The following is a 22447-nucleotide window of genomic DNA, read 5'->3' on the forward strand; positions in this document are numbered from 1 at the left end:
CTGGGGTGTGGAGGGCACAGTTGCCTGGGTGGAGAGGCTCGGCCCCCTCTCCCCTGACAGGCACAGCCAGGCAGGAAGGCCGGGGAGGGGCCTGCCCAGGACACAGCGGCGAGGAAACGAGCTGAGCCTGGGCCAGGGGTGGTCATGAGGGTCTGGGGGGGGGTGGCCTCAGCTTCGTCTGCTCCCTCTTTCCAGTGCGAAAGCCCCCTGCTGTGCTCCCTGCCCCACCTCTGTTCGCCTCCCCTTGCTGGCTCTGGCTTCTCCCCTCCCCTCCATCCTCCTCCCACCCCCGCTGGTACACCTGCACCCGAGCCGCCCCCCCCCCCCGGCTGCGGCATGCACACTGCAGTCACAGGCCCACTCCGCCAGCCTGTGGTGGTGGGCGGGGGCGCATGGCGCATGCCCAGCCTGCCCAGCCGCGAGATGCTGTAATTGGCACCTGTCAGGCGACTGCAGCTCATTTTAGAAAATCAACAGGGGCCCGTACAGTCCTGCTGCTAGCAGGCACCACAGGCTCTGCCTCTGGAGGTCACTAACACTCAATGCCAGCCCCCAGCCCAGCCCCCCAGGTCTGTCCCCCAGTTCAGTCCCTATACATCCCTGCTGCAGGGCGTACGCCTCCTCCCCTTCCTGGTGCCAGACGAACTCCGGGCACAGGATGGGCAGGCCCCGTGGAGGTGTGGGGGTGTGGAGCTCCTGGGGGGCTGCCAGGCTTCCTCAGCTGAGAATTGGTTCTCAAGGACATGGGGAAAGGGGAGGTTTCAGAATTGGGGTTTAGCATGTCGGGGGGCAGGCAGGGGAGTCACGGTCCCTGAGTCCATCTGTCTCTGTCTCTGAGGGCAGCAGTCTCTCAGAGATGTCCCCATCTCCTGGATGAGGCCCTCCCCACCCCCACCGTGGGCCTGTCCAACCCCAGCCCCGTTTTCCAGCCCTGACACTGCCCGGGCCCTGCTTCCCACAGGACGACCCTGAGAGTGAGGATGTGGAGAGGGGCTCGAAGGCCAGCACCCTACGGCTGGACTTCATCGAGGACCCGAACTTCAAGAACAAGGTCAACTACTCATACACGGCCGTGCAGATCCCCACGGACATCTACAAAGGCTGTGAGTGCGCAGAGCTGTGGGCGTCCTGGAGCTCCTGGGAGGGGTTGCGGGAGGAGGCCCGGGTCAGACAGTGGCTGCGGAGCCTGGGCAGCAGCGCTGAAGGCCCCAGGCTGCTGCTCTGACTCGGCTCTGTGGCCTCTTGAGGGGCAGCCTCGGGCTGCTAGGCCCACCGGCCTAGGGGTCTCAAGGCAAGGGCCCAGAGCTGTTGGATAGGTTCCAGGATGTAAGGGATCCTGACCCCCTCTGCCCTCCTGGTCAGCCTGCCTCCTGGGCAGCCTCAGGCAGGAGTGGGGAGGATGCTGCCCCCACCCCCGCCCCAGGCTGCCTGCAGGCCACCTGCGCGAGCCAGTCGAGGGGCACTATCACAGACAGCCACGCTAATTAAAACAGGAGCCACGCCACCCTCCCCAGTCACCCCTCGCTACCCACACAAATTACATTTTATATGTTTTTTATTTACTGTGTCACTTTTAATTAAATCTGTAATCGCCTGCCTGAGGGGGCATGGTCCCCGTTTCCCAATTCAGTGTGATCTCAGTGTGCACGTGGGTGCGGGTTGGGGGTGCTGAGCAGCAGGCCTTTGCCAGGCTGGGAGGGGCGGGCAGGTGTTGGCACAAAGCTGTGGGGGGGTGGGAGGCAGTCCACCCTGAGCAGGGTCTTCTCTTGGCTCCGGAGCTGCACCAGGGACACCCGTCTGCTGGCTCTGCAGGGGCTTCTTGAACACAGTGCCGTCAGCCTGTCACCGGCCAGGTGGGAAGACCAAGGCCGGGAGGGCTGAGACTTGCCAGACTGACTCCCAGCAGACGTAGTGTGTGAAACATTTGAGGGCATGACTTTTATTTTTTTTTTTCCTTAAAAAGAAACATAGAAATTGTTCAAGTCACTAAGTTTCTAATTCAGGAGTAGGACCATGACATACTGTTCAATAGGCAGAGCCAATGCTAGAAATGTGCTTTGTGTTCACATTTCCATCAGTTACGGGAAGCCATGGGGACGGACAGAGGGAGAGCAGAGGAGAGGGATCGGGCACAGCAGAGGCCCTGCACCCGGCGGGGACGGCAGAGAGGGTGCCCAGGAGTGTGTTGGCTCCCCAGGCCGTGGGCAGAGCCTCGAGGACAGGTGCATCACAACTCCGCAAGGCTTCTTGGGTTCTTGCTCGCAGTGGATCTTTGGCAAGGATCACAGTGGGGGCGGGGAGGAGGGTGTCACAGATGGTGGCAGGGCCCCCCCGGGCAGAGAGAAGGTAGAAGAAGCTGGAGGAATACATAGGGTGAGACCAGGGGCCTGGCAAAAGCAGGGGCCCCTTTCTGGTGCTTTCTCTGGGTGTGCAGACATGGGTGCACTGTGCCTGAGAACAGGTGCCCCACAGGTATTGGGCAGACTTTTAGGGCAATTGGGGGACTGCTCAGGTCATCCTGGGGCTGTCCGGGTCAAGGGGCCACAGGCTGGAGCCCGTTCATCTGAAAAGAGCGCCAGCCTGCTGCGGAGGGGTCAGCGTGGCCCAGGGACCACACGCCTGCAGCTGCAGGGGTTGCAGGGGTTGTGGGGGCAGGGGTGGGGCTGTCGTGAGGGCAGAACAAGCCGGGTCCTCTGATAGGCGCAGAGCAGCGTGTGGGTTTGAGCCTGGTGCCCTGTGTCTGTGGGAGTGGGAGTGGTCAGGTTGTTGGGTAGGTGTGTCTGGGAGTGAGGAGATCACACACCTGGCTGGAAACGGAGTCAGGTGCAGGTATACCTGCCGGGGATGCTGGCTGTATGTGTGTGCGCATGCGTGCAAATGCACACGTCTGTATTAGAGCAGAATCCTGGCACCGCCCCTGCCCTCCAAAGCCCACACCCCCACCTCTGCCTGCTCCTGGCCCCAGTTGATTAATCATGGAGCTGAGTGGCTTCCAGCTTATCAGGTGCCTTAATAGCTGAATAATTCCAGCCCCATCAGCGAGCCCTTAATTGCCTTCTTGTGGCTGCGGCCTGGAGTGCATGCTGAGTGGGTGACTCCCCGGGGACAGCCTCGAGCTCCAGGCATCGTGATGGACTGGGGGCGGGGGTCCAGGCACACAGCTCCCTGCCACCTGGGTGGCTTTCTCCCCATGGGCCAGAGGCGCAGCTGCCTGCCTGCCCACGTGGGACCTGGCTGAAGGGTGGCTGAGCTGCTGCTTGGACAACTTGGGAGGGGTAAGGACCACAGGGTCTTCTTGGAGGAGCTGGCGCAGCCCCGGCCAGACCTGGGCAATGAGGGGGAATCTGGATAGGCAGAGAGCGGGAGAAGCTGTCTCGGGGGGGAGCACACACGTGAGTGTCGCGGTGTCGTGCAGGCGCTCCCCACCCCAGCCTCCTGCTCCCCCCTCCCCAGCCACTGTCATCCTCAACGAACTCAACTGGACAGAGGCCCTGGAGAACGTGTTCATCGAGAACCGCAGGCGGGACCCCACGCTGCTGTGGCAGGTGTTCGGCAGCGCCACGGGCGTCACCCGCTACTATCCGGGTAGGTGCCAGCTGTGGCCCCTGCCCCCAAGCTCCCCACCCTGCTCCAGCTGCGGCCTGGGAGGCCTGACTCCCTGGGCCTGGCCCTTCCCTGCCGGTGCCCCCCTCACTTCTGTCTTCCCACAGCTACCCCCTGGCGAGCCCCCAAGAAGATCGACCTGTATGATGTGCGCAGGAGACCCTGGTGAGCGGGCAGGGAGGGGCTGGGCAGGGACACCCCCTCGGCTCCCCGCCTCTCCTGCCTGCCTCCCTCCGGTATCGAGGCCTCCGAGCAGGGCGCAGCCAGCTCTATCCAATTTTCATTTCACACATCGTTGCCACTGGAAAATGGAGCCCATCACCCAGGCAGGCCTCCCAGCTGCCTCTGCCCCCAGCCACCGCTGGCACCCCCACCCCTCAGGACTGAGAGCTGGGACCATGGGAGCTCCAGAGGGCGGATGTAGCCTCTGCTGGGTGGTTGGCCCTGCCCCACCCCAGGGAGCCCCAGACACCCCTCCCTCCGCTCTGCCCCTCCCCCCTCCAGCAGCAGCAGCCAGTGACTCCTTCCCTGCACCTGCCTCACCCCACTGGGGCCAGGGAGCCGCCTCCCGGCCTGCCCTGGATTCACTTGCTCACCCCCCTGGTGCCTGTTCACCTCCTGCTAGAGCAGATCTCTCATGGCGTGGGCGGGGGCTCCCCGGTGGAACTGTGTGGAATGAGTATGGAGGTGCAGGAATGGCTGGCCCTGACTGAGGCTTCTCCTGGACAGGTACATCCAGGGAGCCTCGTCGCCCAAGGACATGGTCATCATTGTGGACGTGTGAGTGAGCAGTGCCGGGGGGCCGGGGCCTGGCCTCTGCTGCTTGGAACATCGTGGGTGGGGGGAGGAGAACACTTGAGGCCTGCCTGGCGCCTCACTGGCCACCGCCTGACCTCTCCAGGAGTGGCAGCGTGAGCGGCCTGACCCTGAAGCTGATGAAGACGTCTGTGTGCGAAATGCTGGACACACTCTCTGACGATGACTACGTGAACGTGGCCTCGGTGAGTGCCAGGGCGGCAGACGGGAACGCGGCCGCTCTGCTGCCAGAGCCAGCGCCAGCTTTGCGCCCCAGCTGCTGCCCTGGACAGCCTGACGCCCCTCCCCCACCCCACTGTCCTGCAGTTCAATGAGAAGGCACAGCCTGTGTCATGCTTCACACACCTGGTGCAGGCCAACGTGCGCAACAAGAAGGTGTTCAAGGAAGCTGTGCAGGGCATGGTGGCCAAGGGCACCACGGGCTACAAAGCCGGCTTTGAGTACGCCTTTGACCAGCTGCAGAACGTGAGCCCCGTGGTGGGGGCAGGGCGGGGGCTGGATAGGCGGCCAGGGGCAGGCAGGGGCCCAGGCTCAGTGACACCGAGAAAATCAAGATGGATGGCCTTGTTAGCACCAAACAGGCAGCTGGAACACAGAGCACCATCTGCTATGGGGGAGGAGGGCCAGAGGACCAGAGCGCCAGGTCCACCGTGGGGAGGGAGGCCCTGCCCCTGGACGGGGAGGGGCTGGGAGCTGCCTGACTCCGCGCTCACCCCGGCCAGTCCAACATCACTCGGGCCAACTGCAATAAGATGATCATGATGTTCACTGATGGCGGCGAGGACCGTGTGCAGGACGTCTTTGAGAAGTACAACTGGCCCAACCGGACGGTGAGGCTCAGCCCAGGCGGGCTGCCCTGATCTGGATGCAGGACAGGGGAAGGCTGCCCTCTGGTGGCCACGCCAGTAACCTCCAGCTCCTGCAGGTGCGCGTGTTCACTTTCTCCGTGGGGCAGCACAACTACGACGTCACCCCGCTGCAGTGGATGGCCTGTGCCAACAAAGGTGCCCCCCCGATGTCACTGCCTGGGGCATGTCCAGCTGTGTGTCCAGCTGTTTGCTCGCACACTATCTGGCCATCTTTCCATGCATGTGGCTGCCCATTGTTCTCTAGCTGGGGTGCCTCCTGACTTGTGCACCTGACTCAGCATCTTTCTGCACATCTTGTCTGCTGTCCACCTGTCTCCCAGCTAGTCCATTCCCATGTCTGTTTGCCGATCAGTCCATCACCCTGTGCACTTGGGCCTGGTGCAGGGAGGACCTGGCTGTCCCTGCCATCCTAGAATGAGGGGCTTCAGGCTTCTGGCTCCTCCTCCTCCCACCCCATCTCTGCCCCACCCCCTGCCAGTCACTCCGCTAGTGACAGGGCAAGGCAGGGAGCACAAAGGGATGTGAGTTTGAGGGGGGACAGCATCAAAAGAGGGAGCCTGTAAGGCAAGTCAGGGCTGCAGACACAGGCCCTGTGCTGCATCTCCTGCAGTGCTAGCCAGGCCCACCTTGGCCTTGCCTTCCTTCCTAGGTTACTACTTTGAGATTCCTTCCATCGGAGCCATCCGCATCAACACGCAGGTGAGACTGTTGGGGAAAGCCCCTCCCCCCAGCTGCCTCGCTTCTCCAGAGGATGTGTGCAATGGGCTGCCGTGGGTCAGGAGCGCCCCCTAGTGGGAGCTGGGACACAATTCCCCATGCATAGGGTGGTAGAACAGGGGCAGGCGTAGGAAGGGCATTTGTGACTCCTGCCGCTCGCTCTCCCCAGGAATATCTAGACGTGTTGGGCAGGCCTATGGTGCTGGCAGGCAAGGAGGCCAAGCAGGTGCAATGGACCAACGTGTATGAGGATGCGCTGGTAAGGCCTCTGGGCAAGAAAGGGGTTGGGCTGGCAACCTTCTCCCAGGGATGTACCCCAGAATGAAGACCCTTGAGGGTCGCTTTATGGGGGTAACCCAAGAAGAAGAGAAAGAGGTGGCCTGTGCCTGAGCCCTTGGGGTGAGGGTAAGGCTGGCCACAGAAGACCCCATCCTCCTCCTCTCCCTTCAGGGGCTGGGGTTGGTGGTAACAGGGACCCTCCCTGTTTTCAACCTGACACAGGACGGCCCTGGAGAAAAGAAGGTGAGGTCCCCACAGGAGGATGGCTGGGCATAGCTGGGGAGGGTCGGTGTGCCTGGAGCAGGTCTCCAGAGGCAGGACAGAACGGGCAGCTGCCTGTGAGAGCAGCTCTAGGCCTTGAGTGTGGACGGAGTGGGGACTCTCCCCTGGACCTGAGCCCATCACAGACCCCCTCCCCCACACCTCCGCTCCCAGAACCAGCTGATCCTGGGCGTGATGGGCATCGACGTGGCTCTGAACGACATCAAGAGGCTGACGCCCAACTATACAGTGAGTGTCCTCCTGCGCCCCTGCCTGCCACAGGGACACAGCAGGTGCAGCAGAGGAGACAGACAGGATGACAGCACCTCCGTGGGGACCTCTGCATTCAGGGAATCAGGGAAGGCTTCCTGAGGAGGTGACCTTGGGCCCCGAACTAGGGACAGCCATTAAGGGCCAGAGCATGAACATTTTAGTCTTCGCTAGCCTGAATTCCCAGCCTATAGTCAATCCTGCTGTCATACTACAAAAGCGGCCATAGGCAGAGCGTAAAGAAACAGCCATGGCTTTGTTCCAACAGTTTTATTTGTAGATACCGATCAATGACTTTCAAGTAATTTTCATGGGTCATGAGATATAAAGATATATTCTTCTTTGATTTCTTTCCAAACATGTATAAACCGACTGTTCGCAGCTACCGGCCACCTACCAGCAGGTGGCAGGCCAGACTCACCCATGCACAGAGCAGGGGAAGGCTTGTACTGCAGGCAGAGGGAACCCTCTGGGCAAAGTCCTGAGGATGAAACACAGAATCGTGGATCAGGGAAGGAGGATGTGGGCAGCGTCACTAGCCCAGGGCCCTGGTCAGGGAGCAGGGGTCTCGGGTGTGAAAAGGCGGGAGCAGGGTCTGTGTGACCGTATCTGTGAGCCGCAGCCACATGAAGCCCCTGTTTGGCCCTGAAAGGGCAGAGGCCATGGTGTGGGTCTCCACGTACAATGAGAAAACTGCCTCAAAGGGGTAAGAGCTGGGTGCAGGCTCCCACTTAGGCCTGCCCGCCTGGAGGGGAGGCCCCAGACCTGCAGGACGCCCAAGGGTCTCCTCCTGCCCCTGCGTGCTACTGCGCTGGAAAGAAGGAAGAGAGCAAAACAGAGGCAGGAATGGGGAGCCGAGGGCCATGGTGGTGCAAGAGCAGCAGCCTTGTGGGGCCGGCGGAGGGTCAGGTTGGGCTCACCGAGGCCTCCACAAGACCCAGCAGCAGAGACAGAAGCGCAGGATGCCGGCCATGGAGTTGCTCGGCCTTGGCAGAAGCTGGTACGGCAGACACCCAGCCTTCTGGCCTGGCTTGAGAGGCAAGCTTATGGCTCTGTGGCATGTTGGCCAAGCTAGGCAAACAGCACTGCCTAGCAGGATGGAAGACAGAATGGGGAAGAGCTCTGGAGCCCAGGGGGTCGCTGCCCAGTCCTCCAGACCCCTGAGCCCCTGCTCTGCACCCTCAGCTCGGAGCCAACGGCTATGTGTTTGCCATTGACCCGAACGGCTACGTGTTGCTGCATCCCAATCTGAGGCCGCAGGTGAGCCAGGCTGTCGGCCGGGTGGGGGTGGGAGCGGGGGACCCCTCCAAGAGCAGGACTCCTGACTTTCCACCCTGCCTCCCGCAGACCACCAACTTCCGGGAGCCTGTGACTCTGGACTTCCTAGATGCAGAGCTGGAGGATGAGAACAAGGAGGAGGTGAGGAGCAGGGGGGCAGCGGGCCAGGAGCAGGTGCTGCGGACAGAGGGTCACATCTCTGGCCTTCCAGATCCGTCGCAGTATGATCGACGGCAACAGGGGCCACAGGCAGATCCGAACGTTGGTCAAGTCCCTGGATGAGGTGAGGAGGCGGGGGCGGGGTATCCTCCTACCCCAGCCTCCCGCCCCGTCCCCCGCCCCTCACGGCCGAGTGCCTGACCTGCCTTTCCCCCAGAGGTACGTAGATGAGGTGATTCGGAACTACACCTGGGTGCCTATAAGGAGCACCAACTACAGGTGAGTGGGACTGGGGCTGGGCGGGTGGGCAGAGGGCGGGGGTCCCGGCGTCTGAGCCCGGATGCAGCCCTCCCCCCGCCAGCCTGCTGTGACCACCGACCCAGCAGCCAGGGCCCCCTGCTACCTCCTGGGACACCCCCGGCCCTCCTGGGACCAGCACAGGACAGAGGCAGGGCAGCACACCCGATGGCTCCTCCCCCAGCAGCCTGTCTTCCTGCCGCCTGGACTGCATCCCTAGGTGTCTGCTCCCTAGGACCTGGCCCCAGCACATTCACTGCCCTCTCTCCACCAGCACCACAGGCCCCTGGTGGGCCAGGCCCCATCAGCACAGGCTGTCCTCTGTGCCCCCACCCAGGGCCAGCCTAAGACTGTCCCTCACCATAGTGGAGCTGGCCTGCCTTGAGCTGGCCCTGGGGCCTGAGTGTCCTGGGACCATGGTGCCCACTCCTGTGACAGCCCCACCCCTGCAGCTAGCTCACTGCCAGTGTCCAGCCTCTGTGAGTCTGCTGCTGGTCAGATGGAGGAGGCCAGCCAGGCAGGTCGGGTGTCATGGGAGGCTGCTAGGGTGGGCAAGGGGTGGTGGTTCGCTCTGGGGCTGGAGTTCAGAGGCCTCCAGGAGCACTTGGGTAAAGACCCAGGCCCCTGGGCATCTCCAAGGTGCTGAATCTCCCGCAGCTAAGCAGGGTCAGGTTGGCCTGGTGGTTGGAGGAGGGATTGCCACAGCTTGGGTCTCTCTGCCCAGCTCCAAGGCTATGGGGAAGGGCACCCCTGTCCCCAGCAGTAACCTGCGCTCCTCCCCCTCCTCCCCAGCTTAGGGCTGGTGCTCCCACCCTACAGCACCTTCTACCTCCAAGCCAACCTCAGCGACCAGATCCTGCAGGTCAAGTGTAAGTGGCCCGGCCCCTGCCTGCGCCCTGCACCCCTGCCTCCTCCCGCACCCTGGCCGGCCCCGGGCAGCACAGGCAGCCGCTGCTTGCCAGCAGGGCGGCCCCTCCTGCCCAGTCTGCCCACCCCAGGTGCCTGCAGGCTGAGGCCCGGCCTTCGAAAGTCTGGAATTCTGCATGCTGGCCTTTTCAGATTTGGTTCTAGACCATCCTCTCATGGTTTCCGTTGAGGTTTCTGGTTTTGGTTTCTCCTCTTCTGTGTCTTTCCTCCTAAGCCTGCCTGCCCTGAACACCCCTGGGGGCTGCATTTTTGGAAGACACCCCCTCCCCTCTTTTCTCCCGCCCATGCTCCCCGCTCAGCTCCCACTGTGGTGCCCCCTCCCCAGGGTCTCTCCTCACCCCCCCCCCCAGTCTGTTCTCATTTCCCTCATTTCCTCCTCTCGCCCCTCCCTCATCTGCCTGTCTCACCTCTCACCTCTGACCCCCCCTCTCCCTCCCTGGCTCTTTCTGCCCTTCCTTCTTTCTCCCTGTCTCCCTCCTCTTCCCCTGCACCTGTGTGGCCTCTGCCATCTCCTACTCCCTCCCCTGTTCCCTCTGCTATGGCTCTTCCCCCCCACCCCAACACCCCTCCCTCCCTGTCCCTGTCCCTCTCCCTCCTGCCCTCCCACTCCCCCTGTGCTGTCTCCTCCCTCCCCATCATCAGTCTCCCCCACCCACCTTCCTCCCTCTGCCTGTGGCTCAGCCCTGCATGCCCGCTCCCCCTGGGCCTCTCCTGAGAGGCCCCAGTCTCCAGAGCCTGTGGCCCTGCCTGCCCCGAGGTCACTGGGAGGGAGGCTGGGGCTGTGGCCCCACCAGGCGCCCCCCCATCCCCGCCGCCTGGCTGCCTGGGGCTCATCTCCTTTGAGTTTTCTTGCTCTCTCTTTCTCTCTCATGTCGTTTTTTGCAAGAAGTTTCCTTTCGGTATGATGATGAGACACAATATTTTCATTCAAACAGCCATTGAATAAAATATTGTTTGTGCCCCTCCCCTTCCCCTCCCCCTTTTCGTTTGTTTTTGTGTTTGTGTTGTTTTTGTTTTCCTCGCTTTCTCTCTTGGTGGACTGTCCCAGTGCCAATCAGCAAACTGAAGGGCAAGTATATCCAGCACCAGCGCACCCCCACCCCGCCCTCACACCCCTGCTTGCCCCCCTCCCACCCAGGACCAGCCAGGCCCCCCTCCCAGCATCCCCCTGGCTCTTCTGGTTCTTGCCTTCCTCTGACCCCTACACCCGTTCCGGCTGACGGCCCTCCCCAGCCCCGCCTGCAGGGTGTTCTCCAGCGCGATCCGGGGGCCCTGGCCCCTTCCTCATACCCTGGTATTCCTCACTCCCTCTAGAAAGACCCTCGCCCCACCCCACCTCCCCTGTCCCTTCAAGACAACTCAACAGTGGGTTCAGGGCTCCATGCCTCCACACCCACTCCCACCCAGCAGGGCAGGGGCTTTGAGGAAGAGGCTGGCTTCCTCTTGAACAGCCCCCTCGTCTGATCTCGGCTAGAGCTCCAAAGCTCATAGCCCTTCAGGAAGGGAGGCAGGAAGCCTCGGAAGCCTCACATGTTGACCTGGGGCTGAGGGGTGGCGTGGGGCAGGCTGGAAGCACAAGGCTGACGCTGCCATCCTGGGCACTGGCCTAGGTGCTGAAGCCCCTGTGCCCTGTCAGCCCCGGCTGCTTCCCGCAGGTTCGGCCGTGCCCGGGGTACTGGCAGCTCCCACAGAGAGGGTCAGCAGGTGGGGGAAGGTGTTCCCACAGGGAAAGGCAGGCTGCCCCAGGGCCTGTGGGCTTAGCCAGGGCTGGAATGGGATCTGTCAGCCCCAAGGCCAGCAAAGGAGTATGGAAGATGTAAGGCTGGGTATGAAGGAGAAGGTCCTGACACTCCAAGGTGCCCAAGCCAGAGAGCCTTCCAGAAAGCTGGGCGGTGGCCCTCCAGGCCCTGGTAGACAGCAAGGGGATGCAGAGGACAGCACATGAATGCTGCCAGTGCAGAGAGAACCATGCCGTCCTGGGAACGCAGGGGGCAGACAGGCGTGGAGAGCCCCCAGGGGATGTGCCCACGGCCGGGAAGCAAAGGCTCCCCTGGAAGCCCCCGAGGCCTATGCTGCCTGGGGACGCAGCCTCCCCCAGCCCAGGTGGGGGTAGGGGATGTGCCCTACGCCCACTGGCTTGAGTTGTCTTTTCCTCACCCCCACATCCTACCCAGTGACCCCAGAAATGCAGGGCCCTGGTAACAGTGACAACCACAGCCTAGGCCCCTCCCTGCCCCTTCTCCCTCCTTTTTGTTTCTCCTCCTCTCCCCCCCCCATCCTCCCTCTCAGCTTGTGTCCAAACCTGCCTCACAGTCCTATCAGAAAGGAACAGTCCAACCAGTGACTGCCTGGCCCCTCCAAGCACCCCAAGTCCCACCTGCCCAGGATCTCGCAGTGCATTGTGGGGGTATTTGGGAACAGGGAACAATCCTACTTCCTGGAATATAAAGCGCTGGGGGCAATAAGAGATGGGAATCTGAGTCAGGACAGGACGGGATGGTGGGCTGCCCTGAGTTGGTCAGGCCAGGAGTGGAGGGACTGCTCCCATGTGCAGATCTGCTGGGCAGGGGGAAGTCACAGAGCTCCAGGGGCCACATCTTTAGCCTCATGTCATGTAAACACATGCTCCCACATGCATAATTGCACTCCTGCACATGTACACATGCTCCCACATGCATACACACCCCCACATATGTAAACACACTTGTGCACATACACACACTCCCACAAGGGTAAACACAATCCACATACACACTCCTACATGCATAAACACACTTGAGCACATGCACACGCTCTCACATGGGTAAACACATGTGTGCATATGCATACACGCTCCCACCTATGTGAACACACTCATGCACATGCTCCCATATAAACACACTTGTGCACATGCGCACACTCCCACATATGTAAATGCACTTGTGCACATCACATGCTCCCACATGGGTAAACACACTCATGCACATGCACACACTCCCACATATGTAAGCACAGTCATGCATCCATGCTCTCACACATGCACACAGCTCTTAAGCCTGAAGCACAGGTCCAGCACCTGCCCTCTGGAGCCCCTGGAATTCCTGCCTGGCTGCTCCAAGCCTGGACAGGTCCTCAGAGGGTAGAGAGACCCAGCTCTTCTTTGCCACCTACTCCTCATGCCCCCAGTCCTGGAAGGCAGGTGTGCGGGCTCCATCCACAGAAGCCCAGCCTCTTTCAGCTCCCAGACTCCCTTCCTACCCTGTAGAAACACACCTGCGCCCTGAGGGCCTCCCTTCACCAAACCCCCACAATGCACTGCTGCCTGCATCTCTGGTTGGACTGTCTGTGCCCGCAAGAGACACCCCCCCGCCTCGGTTTGGCCATGTTGATGCCTGACATAGAACCAAAGCGAGACCTGCTAAAACGCAAACAGCTGCGGCAAAGAGTGAGCGAGAAATCCGCAGCCGAAAGCCAATTCCCTTCCTCAAAGTCTCTTCGGAGGCGAAGGAAGCTCCGCATGCGGTTTTTTCCCATTATGGATGTGATCAGAGCGAGACTGGCGCCTCCCCCAGACCATGCACATATATAGCAGTGTGTGTATATATGTGTGTGTGTGTGTGTCCGTGTATATGTGCTATACAGCCGTATGGAAGCATATACAGCCACGCCAAGGGACTCACTGCCGACAGAGGACCAGGCCCGGGCAACATATTGGCTATAACTGCCCTCCTCCCGTGATGCCATGCTGTAGTCTCCACAGGCCTCCACCCCTCCCCCCGCCAGCCCTGACTCTGGCTCAGACCTGAACGTGGAAGTGGCGGGTCCCCTCTTTGCTGGTGTCTCCCCCTCCTCCTCCAAACCACCCCCACCCCGTCCCCCCAGCCCCATCGGCTCTGAGCCTCGTGGCCTCCTGCCTCCCCAGCCCCCGCGGGATAACCCCCCATTTCTGTTGCAGATTTTGAGTTCCTGCTCCCCAGCAGCTTTGAGTCTGAAGGACATGTTTTCATTGCTCCCAGGTAGCTTGCGTGTGGCCTTGCTGAGGTGTCCTCCCCCACCCCACCACCCCAGCCCGCCTCCCGCACTGCTGCCTGGAGCTGTGTGTGTCTGTGTCCTGTGCAGTGTCGCCCCAGCCCCCGTACATAGCCCGGGATGCGTGCCGGTGTGCATACCCAGGCCATGTAGCCGCACCAGGCAGCTGCAGCCAGCGGCCCCACAGCCCCAGCTCCCACCGGGCCTGGGGCAGGAGGGCTCTGGACTCTGCTCGCCGTCCCTGCCCTCCAAGCAACCAGGAAGGAGCCCGGCTCGCTCCCTTGCTGGGCAGCTGCTGCTCTGGTGTGTGGTGCCCTGTCCATCCCCCTGCCCCCGCCCCTCCCCCTCCCTTGTCCTGTGTCACTCGGTGTTTGTGTGGGTCTGGGGGCTGAGCCAGCCAGAGGCCCCGGTGGCAGTGCTGAGTCTAAGTGTGGGGGTTCAGACAAGGGGGAGTGAGAGTGGGGAGGGAGGGAGGGCTTTGCGAAGTTGTTTGAGCAAGTAGGGGACTGGGGCCCAGAGTAGGCCCTCACCTGGGCCACGGCTGGGCCACACACGCATGCACACGTGGGTCCTCACACGTACGCCTCCGCCTTGGGCCCCCCAGGGGCTGAGCCTGGGGAAAGTAGGGCAGGTGGGTGCAGCTAACCCCCAGGCGTTCTCGGGCACCTCACGGGGGCTCTGGGTGCCCCGACTGCTGTGTGTGTGCACATGTGTGCATGCACCCACACATCTCTCTGTGGCTCTGCAGATGCGTGTTTGTATTTGTGAGTCATTGTGGCTGTAAGAGTCCAAGTGTAAATGCGTGGTGGGCTCTGGGCAGTAGTGACTGTGGGACCGTGGTGAAGGCCTGCATGGCCACTGTGACCCTGAGGGTAGGGACCGGGTTCGTTTGTGTCGCCTGCGTCTCTGCCTTGTGAGAGCCCGATAAGTGTGTGTAGGGTGAGTGAATCCCACGCCTGTGAACATGCGTGCTGCGTGCATGGGAGGGGCCGCAAGCAGTCTGGCGGCTCCTGAGCACCACACAGGGTGCGTCAGGTGCAGCGTCCAGGCACAAAGGTAAAGGTGTAGGCTGTGCACTACACAGAGGCCTTGGGGCCAAGGAGTGAGTGGAGGCAGAGACTCAGTCCCACGGGCCCTCACCAAGCTCAAGGCCCAGCACAGCCTGGGGAAGTGGCATATGTTTTAAATTCCCACAGAGCTGCTATCACACAGGCCAATGGGAGGTGCCCACAGCCTGAGTCCGGTGAGGGCCTTCGGGAGGGAAGGGAGTGGCCTGCCCGCCCCTCGGGGACGAGTGCTCTGAGCAGAGGGGCCAGCCGCGGACTCGCCACCCCTCTGCATATGCTGGGAAGAATGGGTCTCAGGGAGCTCGAGTGAGCTGCCCGGGGGTGCACAGCTGGCCCACAGACGCCAGTGCTGGCGCTCACGCCCACCTTCTGTGCACCGAGTGCTGTAGCGCACAGAGGTGGGTGAGCCAGCCCCCAGGGGCTCCATCGGGGTCCAGCCACACAGGAGAGCCGTGCCCAGCAGAGAGCCTGCCAGGGTGAAGGAAGCAGACCCTCATTCTGGCCTCAGCTCCACCTGCCCGCCCCCTGGGCAGCCTGCCAGGCACGTGAGAGGCCACAGCCCAAGACACGCACCTTCCCCGAGGCCTGGGCCTGGGCTCAGCCAGTGGGCCGACTGGCCTAATGGGAAGCCTGGCCCCGCTGCCCCGTCCAGCCCCGAGCCCACTCTTCTCGCCCCTCCCCACCCCCAGAGAGTACTGCAAGGACCTGAATGCATCCGACAACAACACCGAGTTCCTGAAAAACTTCATTGAGCTCATGGAGAAAGTGACTCCAGACTCCAAGCAGTGTGAGTGCCTGGCAGGGCAGCCCAGAGGAACCCAGAGCCTGGGCAGGTGTGGAAGTACACCGGCCCGGGTCAAGGGCAGGACCTGGGCCAGGTCATGGGCAAGGTTCTGGTGGAGCCCTGGGGCAGGGGCGAGGGTGGGCGAGGAGCTGCAGGAAGACGTCGCGTCCAGCCGCTGCCCTGTTCCAGGCAACAACTTCCTGCTGCACAACCTGATCTTGGATACGGGCATCACCCAGCAGCTGGTGGAGCGCGTGTGGCGGGACCAGGATCTCAACACGTAGGCACCACCCAGCCCATGGGGGCAGGAGGCTGGGATGAGCCCAGAGCCCGGCCCTGCCCCTCGGAAGGCAAGCCTGTGACGCCGCGTCCCCACCCCCCTCGCTGTCCCCAGGTACAGCCTTCTGTCTGTGTTCGCCGCCACGGACGGCGGCATCACCCGTGTCTTCCCCAATAAGTAAGTGACCAACCTTGCCCCTGCCCGGGACCCCACCCCTAACTTGCTGCCCAGAGGCTGAGACCACAGTGCCCCTCAGGTCACGCCCACCCACTGACCTCTGCCTCTCTCGGGTGCTCCAGAGCGGCTGAGGACTGGACAGAAAACCCCGAGCCCTTCAATGCCAGTTTCTACCGCCGCAGCCTGGATAACCATGGTTACGTCTTCAAGCCCCCACACCAGGATGGTGAGTGTCCACCCTGGGGGCCCAGCCGCAGGTGGGAAGCCTCGGTCTCCTGGAGGCTCAGCCGGGGCTGGGCTCTGCCCACGTGCCAGCTGCCACCGGGAAAGACTTGGGGAAAGGAAGTGGCTGCTGGCTGGGCCGAACCCTGGGCTGGGTGCTCAGGCTGGAGTCCACCCTGGGTGGGGCCCCACGTGTGGTGGTCAGTGGTGGACCTAACTCCAGACCCCACCCACCCCAGCCCTGTTGAGGCAGCTGGAGCTGGAGAACGACACGGTGGGCATCCTCGTCAGCACGGCAGTGGAGCTCAGCCTGGGCGGGCGCACCCTGAGGCCAGCAGGTGAGTGCGGGGGACAGAGGTGGGGAAAGAGGCAGTGGGCAGAGCACTGCCCAGGCGAGTAGCCCTGATGGCCCCTCGCTCTCCTTCAAAGTGGTGGGCGTCAAGCTGGACCTAGAGGCTTGGGCTGAGAAGTTCAAGGTGCTCGCCAGCAACCGTACCCACCAGGATCAGCCTCATAAGGTATCGCAGCCGGGGAAGGGGCAGTGAGCCCAGGAGTCAGTGCCCTCCCTGGAGTCCCAGGGACACCCAGCCAGCCCCCCATGCAGAGGCAGGGGCTGCCGCAGTGGCCGGGGAAGCCAGGTGTACGAAGGGTGATGGGGGAGGGAACCTGGCGGGCGCTTTACAGTCCTCACTCTCTGACCAGCAGTGCGGCCCTAGCAGCCACTGTGAGATGGACTGCGAGGTTAACAACGAGGTGCGTGTGCCCCGACCCTGCCCTGAGCCCCAGCTTCCCCCACTCCCAGATGTCTTAGTAGCAGCTGCCACTCTGAGCCCACCCCCTTGGTCTGTGGTCTCAGCACCCCGCCCTGCCTTAGCTGGACTTGGGGGAGATGTACCCCAGCCCCCAGGGAACCACTGGAATGCCGGGGCCTGGAAGGTGGGGGTCCCAGCCCCTCTCCATCTACCTCCCCCTTCCCCACGTCTCAGGACCTGCTCTGCGTCCTCATCGATGATGGCGGATTCCTGGTACTGTCGAACCAGAACCATCAGTGGGACCAGGTGAGGGGGCGGGGGAGGGGCTGTGGTATCTGGGGCTGTGGCACCGCCAGCGCCTGACCGCGTCTCCCTGCCGGCGTCCTCAGGTGGGCAGGTTCTTCAGTGAGGTGGATGCCAACCTGATGCTGGCGCTCTACAACAACTCCTTCTATACCCGCAAGGAGTCCTACGACTACCAGGCAGCCTGTGCCCCCCAGCCTCCTGGCAACTTGGGTGCTGCACCCCGAGGTGTCTTTGTGGTGAGTCCCCAGAGATGCCTGGGGTGGAGGGGGGGCTGGGAGACTCGCCCAGAAATGACCCTCGCCCACCTGCGACATCTACTCACGCTGGGGGCAAGGGAGGGCAGGGCACAGATGTGGCAGCCCACGCCCTCTCCCCCTGCAGCCCACCATTGCAGATTTCCTTAACCTGGCCTGGTGGACCTCTGCTGCGGCCTGGTGAGTCCTGACGGGGAGGTGGTGGAGAGGGTGCTCTCCGGCCTCCGCTGACCACCCCCACTCCGCGCCCCGTGCCTGCCAGGTCCTTGTTCCAGCAGCTTCTCTATGGCCTCATCTACCACAGCTGGTTCCAGGCGGGTAGGTAGGGCTTCGGAGGTCCCTCCTCAAGTCCCAGTACCCAGTCTGAGCAAGGCGTCCCCGGCTCCCTGTGTGTTAGGGGGAGGGGTCTACGGCCGAGCCAAGTGAAGGCCCGAGAGAGACCGCGGGGGTCCAGGGGGCTGGGCTGAGGCGCTCTGGGCCCCGCAGACCCCGCGGAGGCCGAGGGGAGTCCCGAGACGCGCGAGAGCAGCTGCGTCATGAAACAGACCCAGTACTACTTCGGCTCGGTGAACGCCTCCTACAACGCCATCATTGACTGCGGAAACTGCTCCAGGTGCCCGCGGGGGCGGGGCGGGGCGGGGCCGGGGCGGGGCTCGGGGCCGGGGCGGGGCGAGCCTCGAGGCCCCGCCTTTCTGCTCTCCCCGCAGGCTGTTCCACGCGCAGAGGCTGACCAACACCAACCTTCTCTTCGTGGTGGCGGAGAAGCCGCTGTGCAGCCAGTGCGAGGCTGGCCGGCTGCTGCAGAAGGAGACGCACTGTATCCTGCCCCCACGCCCCCGCGCCCCCAGCCGCCCGCCGCCCTCCTGCCCCGCGCGCGCTCTCCCGCCGCCACCGCCTCCTTGACTCCCCACCCATGCCCAGCGGACGGCCCGGAGCAGTGCGAGCTGGTGCAGAGACCGCGATACCGGAGAGGCCCGCACATCTGCTTCGACTACAACGCGACGGTGAGGGGGAGCGGGCGGCCTGGGCGTCCCGCCCGGCTTGCGCGGCCCTGCGCCCGCCCAGGCCGACCATCCCCTCGTCTGTGCCCGCAGGAAGATACCTCAGACTGTGGCCGCGGAGCCTCCTTCCCGCCGTCGCTGGGCGTCCTGGTCTCGCTGCAGCTGCTGCTCCTCCTGGGCCTGCCGCCCAGGCCGCAGCCCCAAGTCCATGCCCATGCGTCCCAGCGCCCCTGAGCGTCCGCCCGGCCTCCTGCTCCTCCTCCTCCTCCTCACCACCTCTCCCCGCCCACTCCCCCCCCACGCTCCCCGCCCTCCCTGAAGAACCTGCGCCCCCCAGGCCCGAAAGTCTGAGCCTTGGGGTGGGCGAGTCCCCAGCGAGGGCGCCTGTACAGGTCTTTGGCACTTACACCACATGGAGCTGTGGAGGCGTCCTCGGAGCCTTCATCCCCACCTGGTCCACCCCGGTGGGCTGGGACGCAGAGGCCGCTGTGCTGGTGCCAAACCAGGCCTCCGCTGCCCACCCTGCCTGGAGGGGGACCCTGCCTCGGCTGGAATCCTCTAGCCAGCCCAAAACCGGTCTCCCTGAGAGTAGAGTACTGGAGGAAGGTGAGAGGGGCAGTTTGAGGCCTGTGCATCGCAGGGGCGAGGTCCTGGGGCAGCCCACCGCCGGCTCCTGTCCCCCTCCGCCCAGCCACGCAGGAGTAAGAAAGTCACAGCGACATGTGTTCAGACATAACCCCTGCACTCCGGGAGCCTTGAGGGCAGAACCTGGACTCAGAGTTGACATACCTGGGAAGACAGACACACACACACACACACACACACCACCCGGTGGGGCTGGGTGTGGGGACTTGGTGGGAGGGTGTGCACACTCCATCTTGTACTCACTGCCCACCTCCAACCTGAGCTGCAGCTAGCTGGTCCTCCCGTCTCTCAAGCTGAATGTCAAACAGTGCCAAATGCTAGGGCAGAGAGGGTGAAGACCCCTCTGGCCCACCCCTAGCCGCCAGTGTTCCCTAAGTGCCCCTCGCCCTGCCAGGTGCTCATTGTAACCATTTCTCACTAGGGTCAGCCCCCCAGAAGGCCACCAGCTACTGCCTGCCCCTTCCGCAGAGGGACCCCCACCACGCTGCCCTTTGCCTTAGCAGGGGTGACTTGGTCTCTCCTGGCTGAGTGTATAAGGCCTGTGCCGATTCCCCGTCTCCTTCCCTCACACACGCACACACACACACACACACACTCTCCCTGCCCCCAGGAGGCCAGACTGCCCCTTCTCTGCTGAACACACACCTGCGCACACACACATGCTCAGTGCACCCACAGAGGCTGGGCCCAGGCACATCACTTCATACCATTCATTCTGGTCATTTCCCCTGAAGGCACCCATCCCGGGGCCGGCCGGTGGGGGACTGAGGGCACGGGGAAGTAGCCACGGGGCTCAGATGGACTGGGAGGAGGGGGGAGGGGATGCATTAATTAATGGTTCCGTTAATTAATGTCACGTTGCTTGTCGCTTTCTCAGTGTGTGCGTATGTGTGTGTATGTGTGTGTGCGCGTGGTCCATGCCCACTGCTGCTGTCAGGGTGGAAGTCCTTGACATATGCCCGGCCTGGAGGTCAGCCATGTCCTGTGGGGCGTGTGTGTAACTGTAGTGTAGTCAGGTGCTCAATGGAGAACATAAAAACTAAAAAGAAACAACATATACAGAAAAATATATATTTTAAGTTTAAAAAAAATCAGAAAAACAGACAAAACAGTCCCCATCAGGTAGTTGTCCAACCCCCAGCCGGGTCTGATCCTTCTCATCTCCCACCGACCCGGCTGCCCCCTCCCCTCGGGCTGGGGGCTGGGGGCCATTTCCTTCTCTCTGCCCTTTTTTTTGTTGTTGTTCTATTTTGTACAGACAAGTCGGAAAAACAACAGCGACAAAAAAAGTCAAGAAACTTTGTAAAATATTGTTGTGTGTGATTCCTTGTAAAATATTTTCAAATGGTTTATTACAGAAGATCAGTTATTAAATAACGTTCATATTTTCACTTCAAACAGTTTCCTGCACTGTGTCGGCCTGGGGGTGAGGACTGGGTAGCTATGAAGACAGGTGGCCCTGGTCTCACCGCTCTGCTTGGCAGTCCCGGTCCCCGACGGCCTGGGGCCTGACCCTTCCACGCACTCAGCACTTGCTCAGGGCCAGGCTCTGACATGCTTTGATAGCATCTTCTCAGAAGCCTCAGGAGAAAGCTGTCTAGCAAGGAAAAGCCGCCCACGTCCTCAAGGCCAGAAGCCTGGAAGGGGGAAGCGTGAGGAGAGCTGTGAAGGGGGAGGGTACCCGGCCGTGCTGTCCGTCTACCTGGGCCTGACGGACAGGTCCGCCCACGGAAGCCAGAGGCCTCGCTGCTGCTCCTACTGCAGCCCAGAGGCCAGCTCCGTGGCAGTCTCTGGGCCTGCGCAGGTAGCCTGAGGCCTCGCTCACTTTAACCTCAACCTTCTTAACCGTCCACTCCGGTCAGCGGTCAGCGGTCAGCGTGGTGAGAGAATCACCAAGCCCTGGCCCGGAGGCTTCCCCACGGGGCGCCAAAGCTCCCTGCCCTTGTGCAGCACATGCCCGGCCGGCAGGGGGAGTCGGCTCACTCCTGCTCGGGGCAGTGGCTGGGTCCTCGCCACAGCCTTCGGATGGGGTATCACAGAAGAGCAAATGGAGAAGAAATGCTTTGCTAACGGGAAAAAGATCAGCAGAGGCCGCAGAACCCCAACACCCTCCGACAGCCCCTCAGCTCCTGGGGCAGGGTTGCCAGATACAATACAGAACACACCGTGAATTTTGAATTTCAGATACCAACTCTTACCATGGAAGTGTGTTTTAAATATCACATGGCACATACTCTAAAAAATCAGGGGACGTGCTTATATTAAAAGTGTATTGTTGATATTTGAGCGCCCTATAGTTTGGTTTTCTAAGTCTGGCCATCCTAGCTGGCCGTGGCAGCCACCAGCAGCCTGTGCGATGCAGGCGGCTCTGTGCACTGAGCCCAGTGGCTGAAAAGAAGGGATTTACACTTTATACGATAAAGTACTTTAAATTTTTTTTTTTATTTATAGAGTTACAGAGAGAGGGAGAGACAGAGGTCGGTCTTCCATCTGCTGGTTCACTCCCCAAATGGCCACAACGGCCGGAGCTGTGCCAGACCAAAGCCAGGAGCCAGGAGCTGCTTCCCTGTCTCCCATGTGGGTTCAGGGGCCCAAGCACGTGGGCCATCCTCCACTGCTTTCCCGGGCATATTAGTAGGGAGCTGACTGGAAGTGGAGCAGCCTGGACTCGAACTGGCGCCCATATAAGATGCCGGCAGCGTCAGAGACAGCTGCTTAACCCACTGAATATCAACGCTGGGCCCAAAAGTACTGTTATGTTCTAATTACACATTTTTAAAAACTGAGACGTATATCTACCATAGGATACAAACTGTCAGGAGCCCCTGTGACTTGAGTAGGGGGCCGAGGCTTGTAGGGGAGCCTCTGGTGGGGAGCAGAGTCATCGAGGGCAGCCCAGCCTCACCTCTTCGGGAGCGGGAGTCCTGGGTTCACTTCAGGGTCCACCTTCCTTGTGTCCAGGGCAGCGTGAGCCACACACACGCTAAGCAGCCAGGTAGACTGGCATTTTACACTCCTGTTCCCTTTTATCCTTAGTGTAGAAAGGTTCTGCCACCATCTGCACTTTACAGCCCATGATCTCGAGTTTCAAAAAGGTCTGGAACTCGGGCACTGTCACACAGCCGCCAAATAGCAGCGCAAGGATTCCAGCCTGGGTCCAAGCCCATCGACCAGACCGCGGAGGTTCCAATAGTCCCCACACATTGGTTCACACACCTGCTCACAAGGACAGGTGTGCATGCACAAACGGAGCTACTTTTCCCGGACAATTCAGCAAGTGTGTGGCCTGAGGCGGTGCTGCCTCCGAACCTGCCTCACCGCTATCCGAGGTTCGCAATACTCCATCACCCACCCCACCCTACCCCTGCCACTTTCCAATAACCAGCGGAAATGGTCTTCAGAACTACAACTCCCAGCATACGCTCTCATCACCGACGGGGATGGTGCGCGCGTACAGCCTCCTGGGACTTGTAGT

At 61.8% G+C, this 22447-nt stretch overlaps 1 protein-coding gene across 11 annotated transcripts in view; it reads left to right on the forward strand.

Annotated features, from left to right (window-relative positions):
• Positions 1-20370, forward strand: part of CACNA2D2 (calcium voltage-gated channel auxiliary subunit alpha2delta 2) — a 135937-nt gene extending 115567 nt beyond the window's left edge. The window contains exons 6-39 of one of the 11 annotated variants that reach the window (XM_051851600.3): positions 962-1103; positions 3454-3585; positions 3711-3768; positions 4333-4383; positions 4505-4604; positions 4726-4884; positions 5142-5249; positions 5345-5423; positions 5938-5987; positions 6175-6264; positions 6456-6527; positions 6720-6794; positions 8001-8075; positions 8163-8234; positions 8305-8376; positions 8470-8531; positions 9342-9418; positions 10525-10545; positions 13411-13471; positions 15241-15338; positions 15525-15615; positions 15730-15792; positions 15915-16018; positions 16254-16352; positions 16444-16532; positions 16720-16767; positions 17001-17072; positions 17156-17308; positions 17454-17506; positions 17589-17644; positions 17813-17939; positions 18034-18143; positions 18248-18330; positions 18421-20370. In XM_051851600.3, coding sequence (XP_051707560.3) covers positions 962-1103; positions 3454-3585; positions 3711-3768; positions 4333-4383; positions 4505-4604; positions 4726-4884; positions 5142-5249; positions 5345-5423; positions 5938-5987; positions 6175-6264; positions 6456-6527; positions 6720-6794; positions 8001-8075; positions 8163-8234; positions 8305-8376; positions 8470-8531; positions 9342-9418; positions 10525-10545; positions 13411-13471; positions 15241-15338; positions 15525-15615; positions 15730-15792; positions 15915-16018; positions 16254-16352; positions 16444-16532; positions 16720-16767; positions 17001-17072; positions 17156-17308; positions 17454-17506; positions 17589-17644; positions 17813-17939; positions 18034-18143; positions 18248-18330; positions 18421-18561 — 2943 coding nt within the window. In that variant the 3' untranslated portion in view covers positions 18562-20370. Of the gene's footprint in view, positions 1-961; positions 1104-3453; positions 3586-3710; positions 3769-4332; positions 4384-4504; positions 4605-4725; positions 4885-5141; positions 5250-5344; positions 5424-5937; positions 5988-6174; positions 6265-6455; positions 6528-6719; positions 6795-8000; positions 8235-8304; positions 8377-8469; positions 8532-9341; positions 9419-10524; positions 10546-13410; positions 13472-15240; positions 15339-15524; positions 15616-15729; positions 15793-15914; positions 16019-16253; positions 16353-16443; positions 16533-16716; positions 16768-17000; positions 17073-17155; positions 17309-17453; positions 17507-17588; positions 17645-17812; positions 17940-18033; positions 18144-18240; positions 18331-18420 lie in introns of all 11 variants that reach the window. The other 10 variants (XM_051851598.3, XM_051851599.3, XM_070050768.2 and 7 more) reach the window with 10 other exon arrangements.
• Positions 20371-22447: the final 2077 nt, after the last annotated feature.

This window comes from Oryctolagus cuniculus, chromosome 10, assembly GCF_051225735.1.
Source record: "Oryctolagus cuniculus isolate XC-2025 breed Fujian yellow rabbit chromosome 10, ASM5122573v1, whole genome shotgun sequence".
NCBI lineage: Eukaryota > Metazoa > Chordata > Mammalia > Lagomorpha > Leporidae > Oryctolagus > Oryctolagus cuniculus.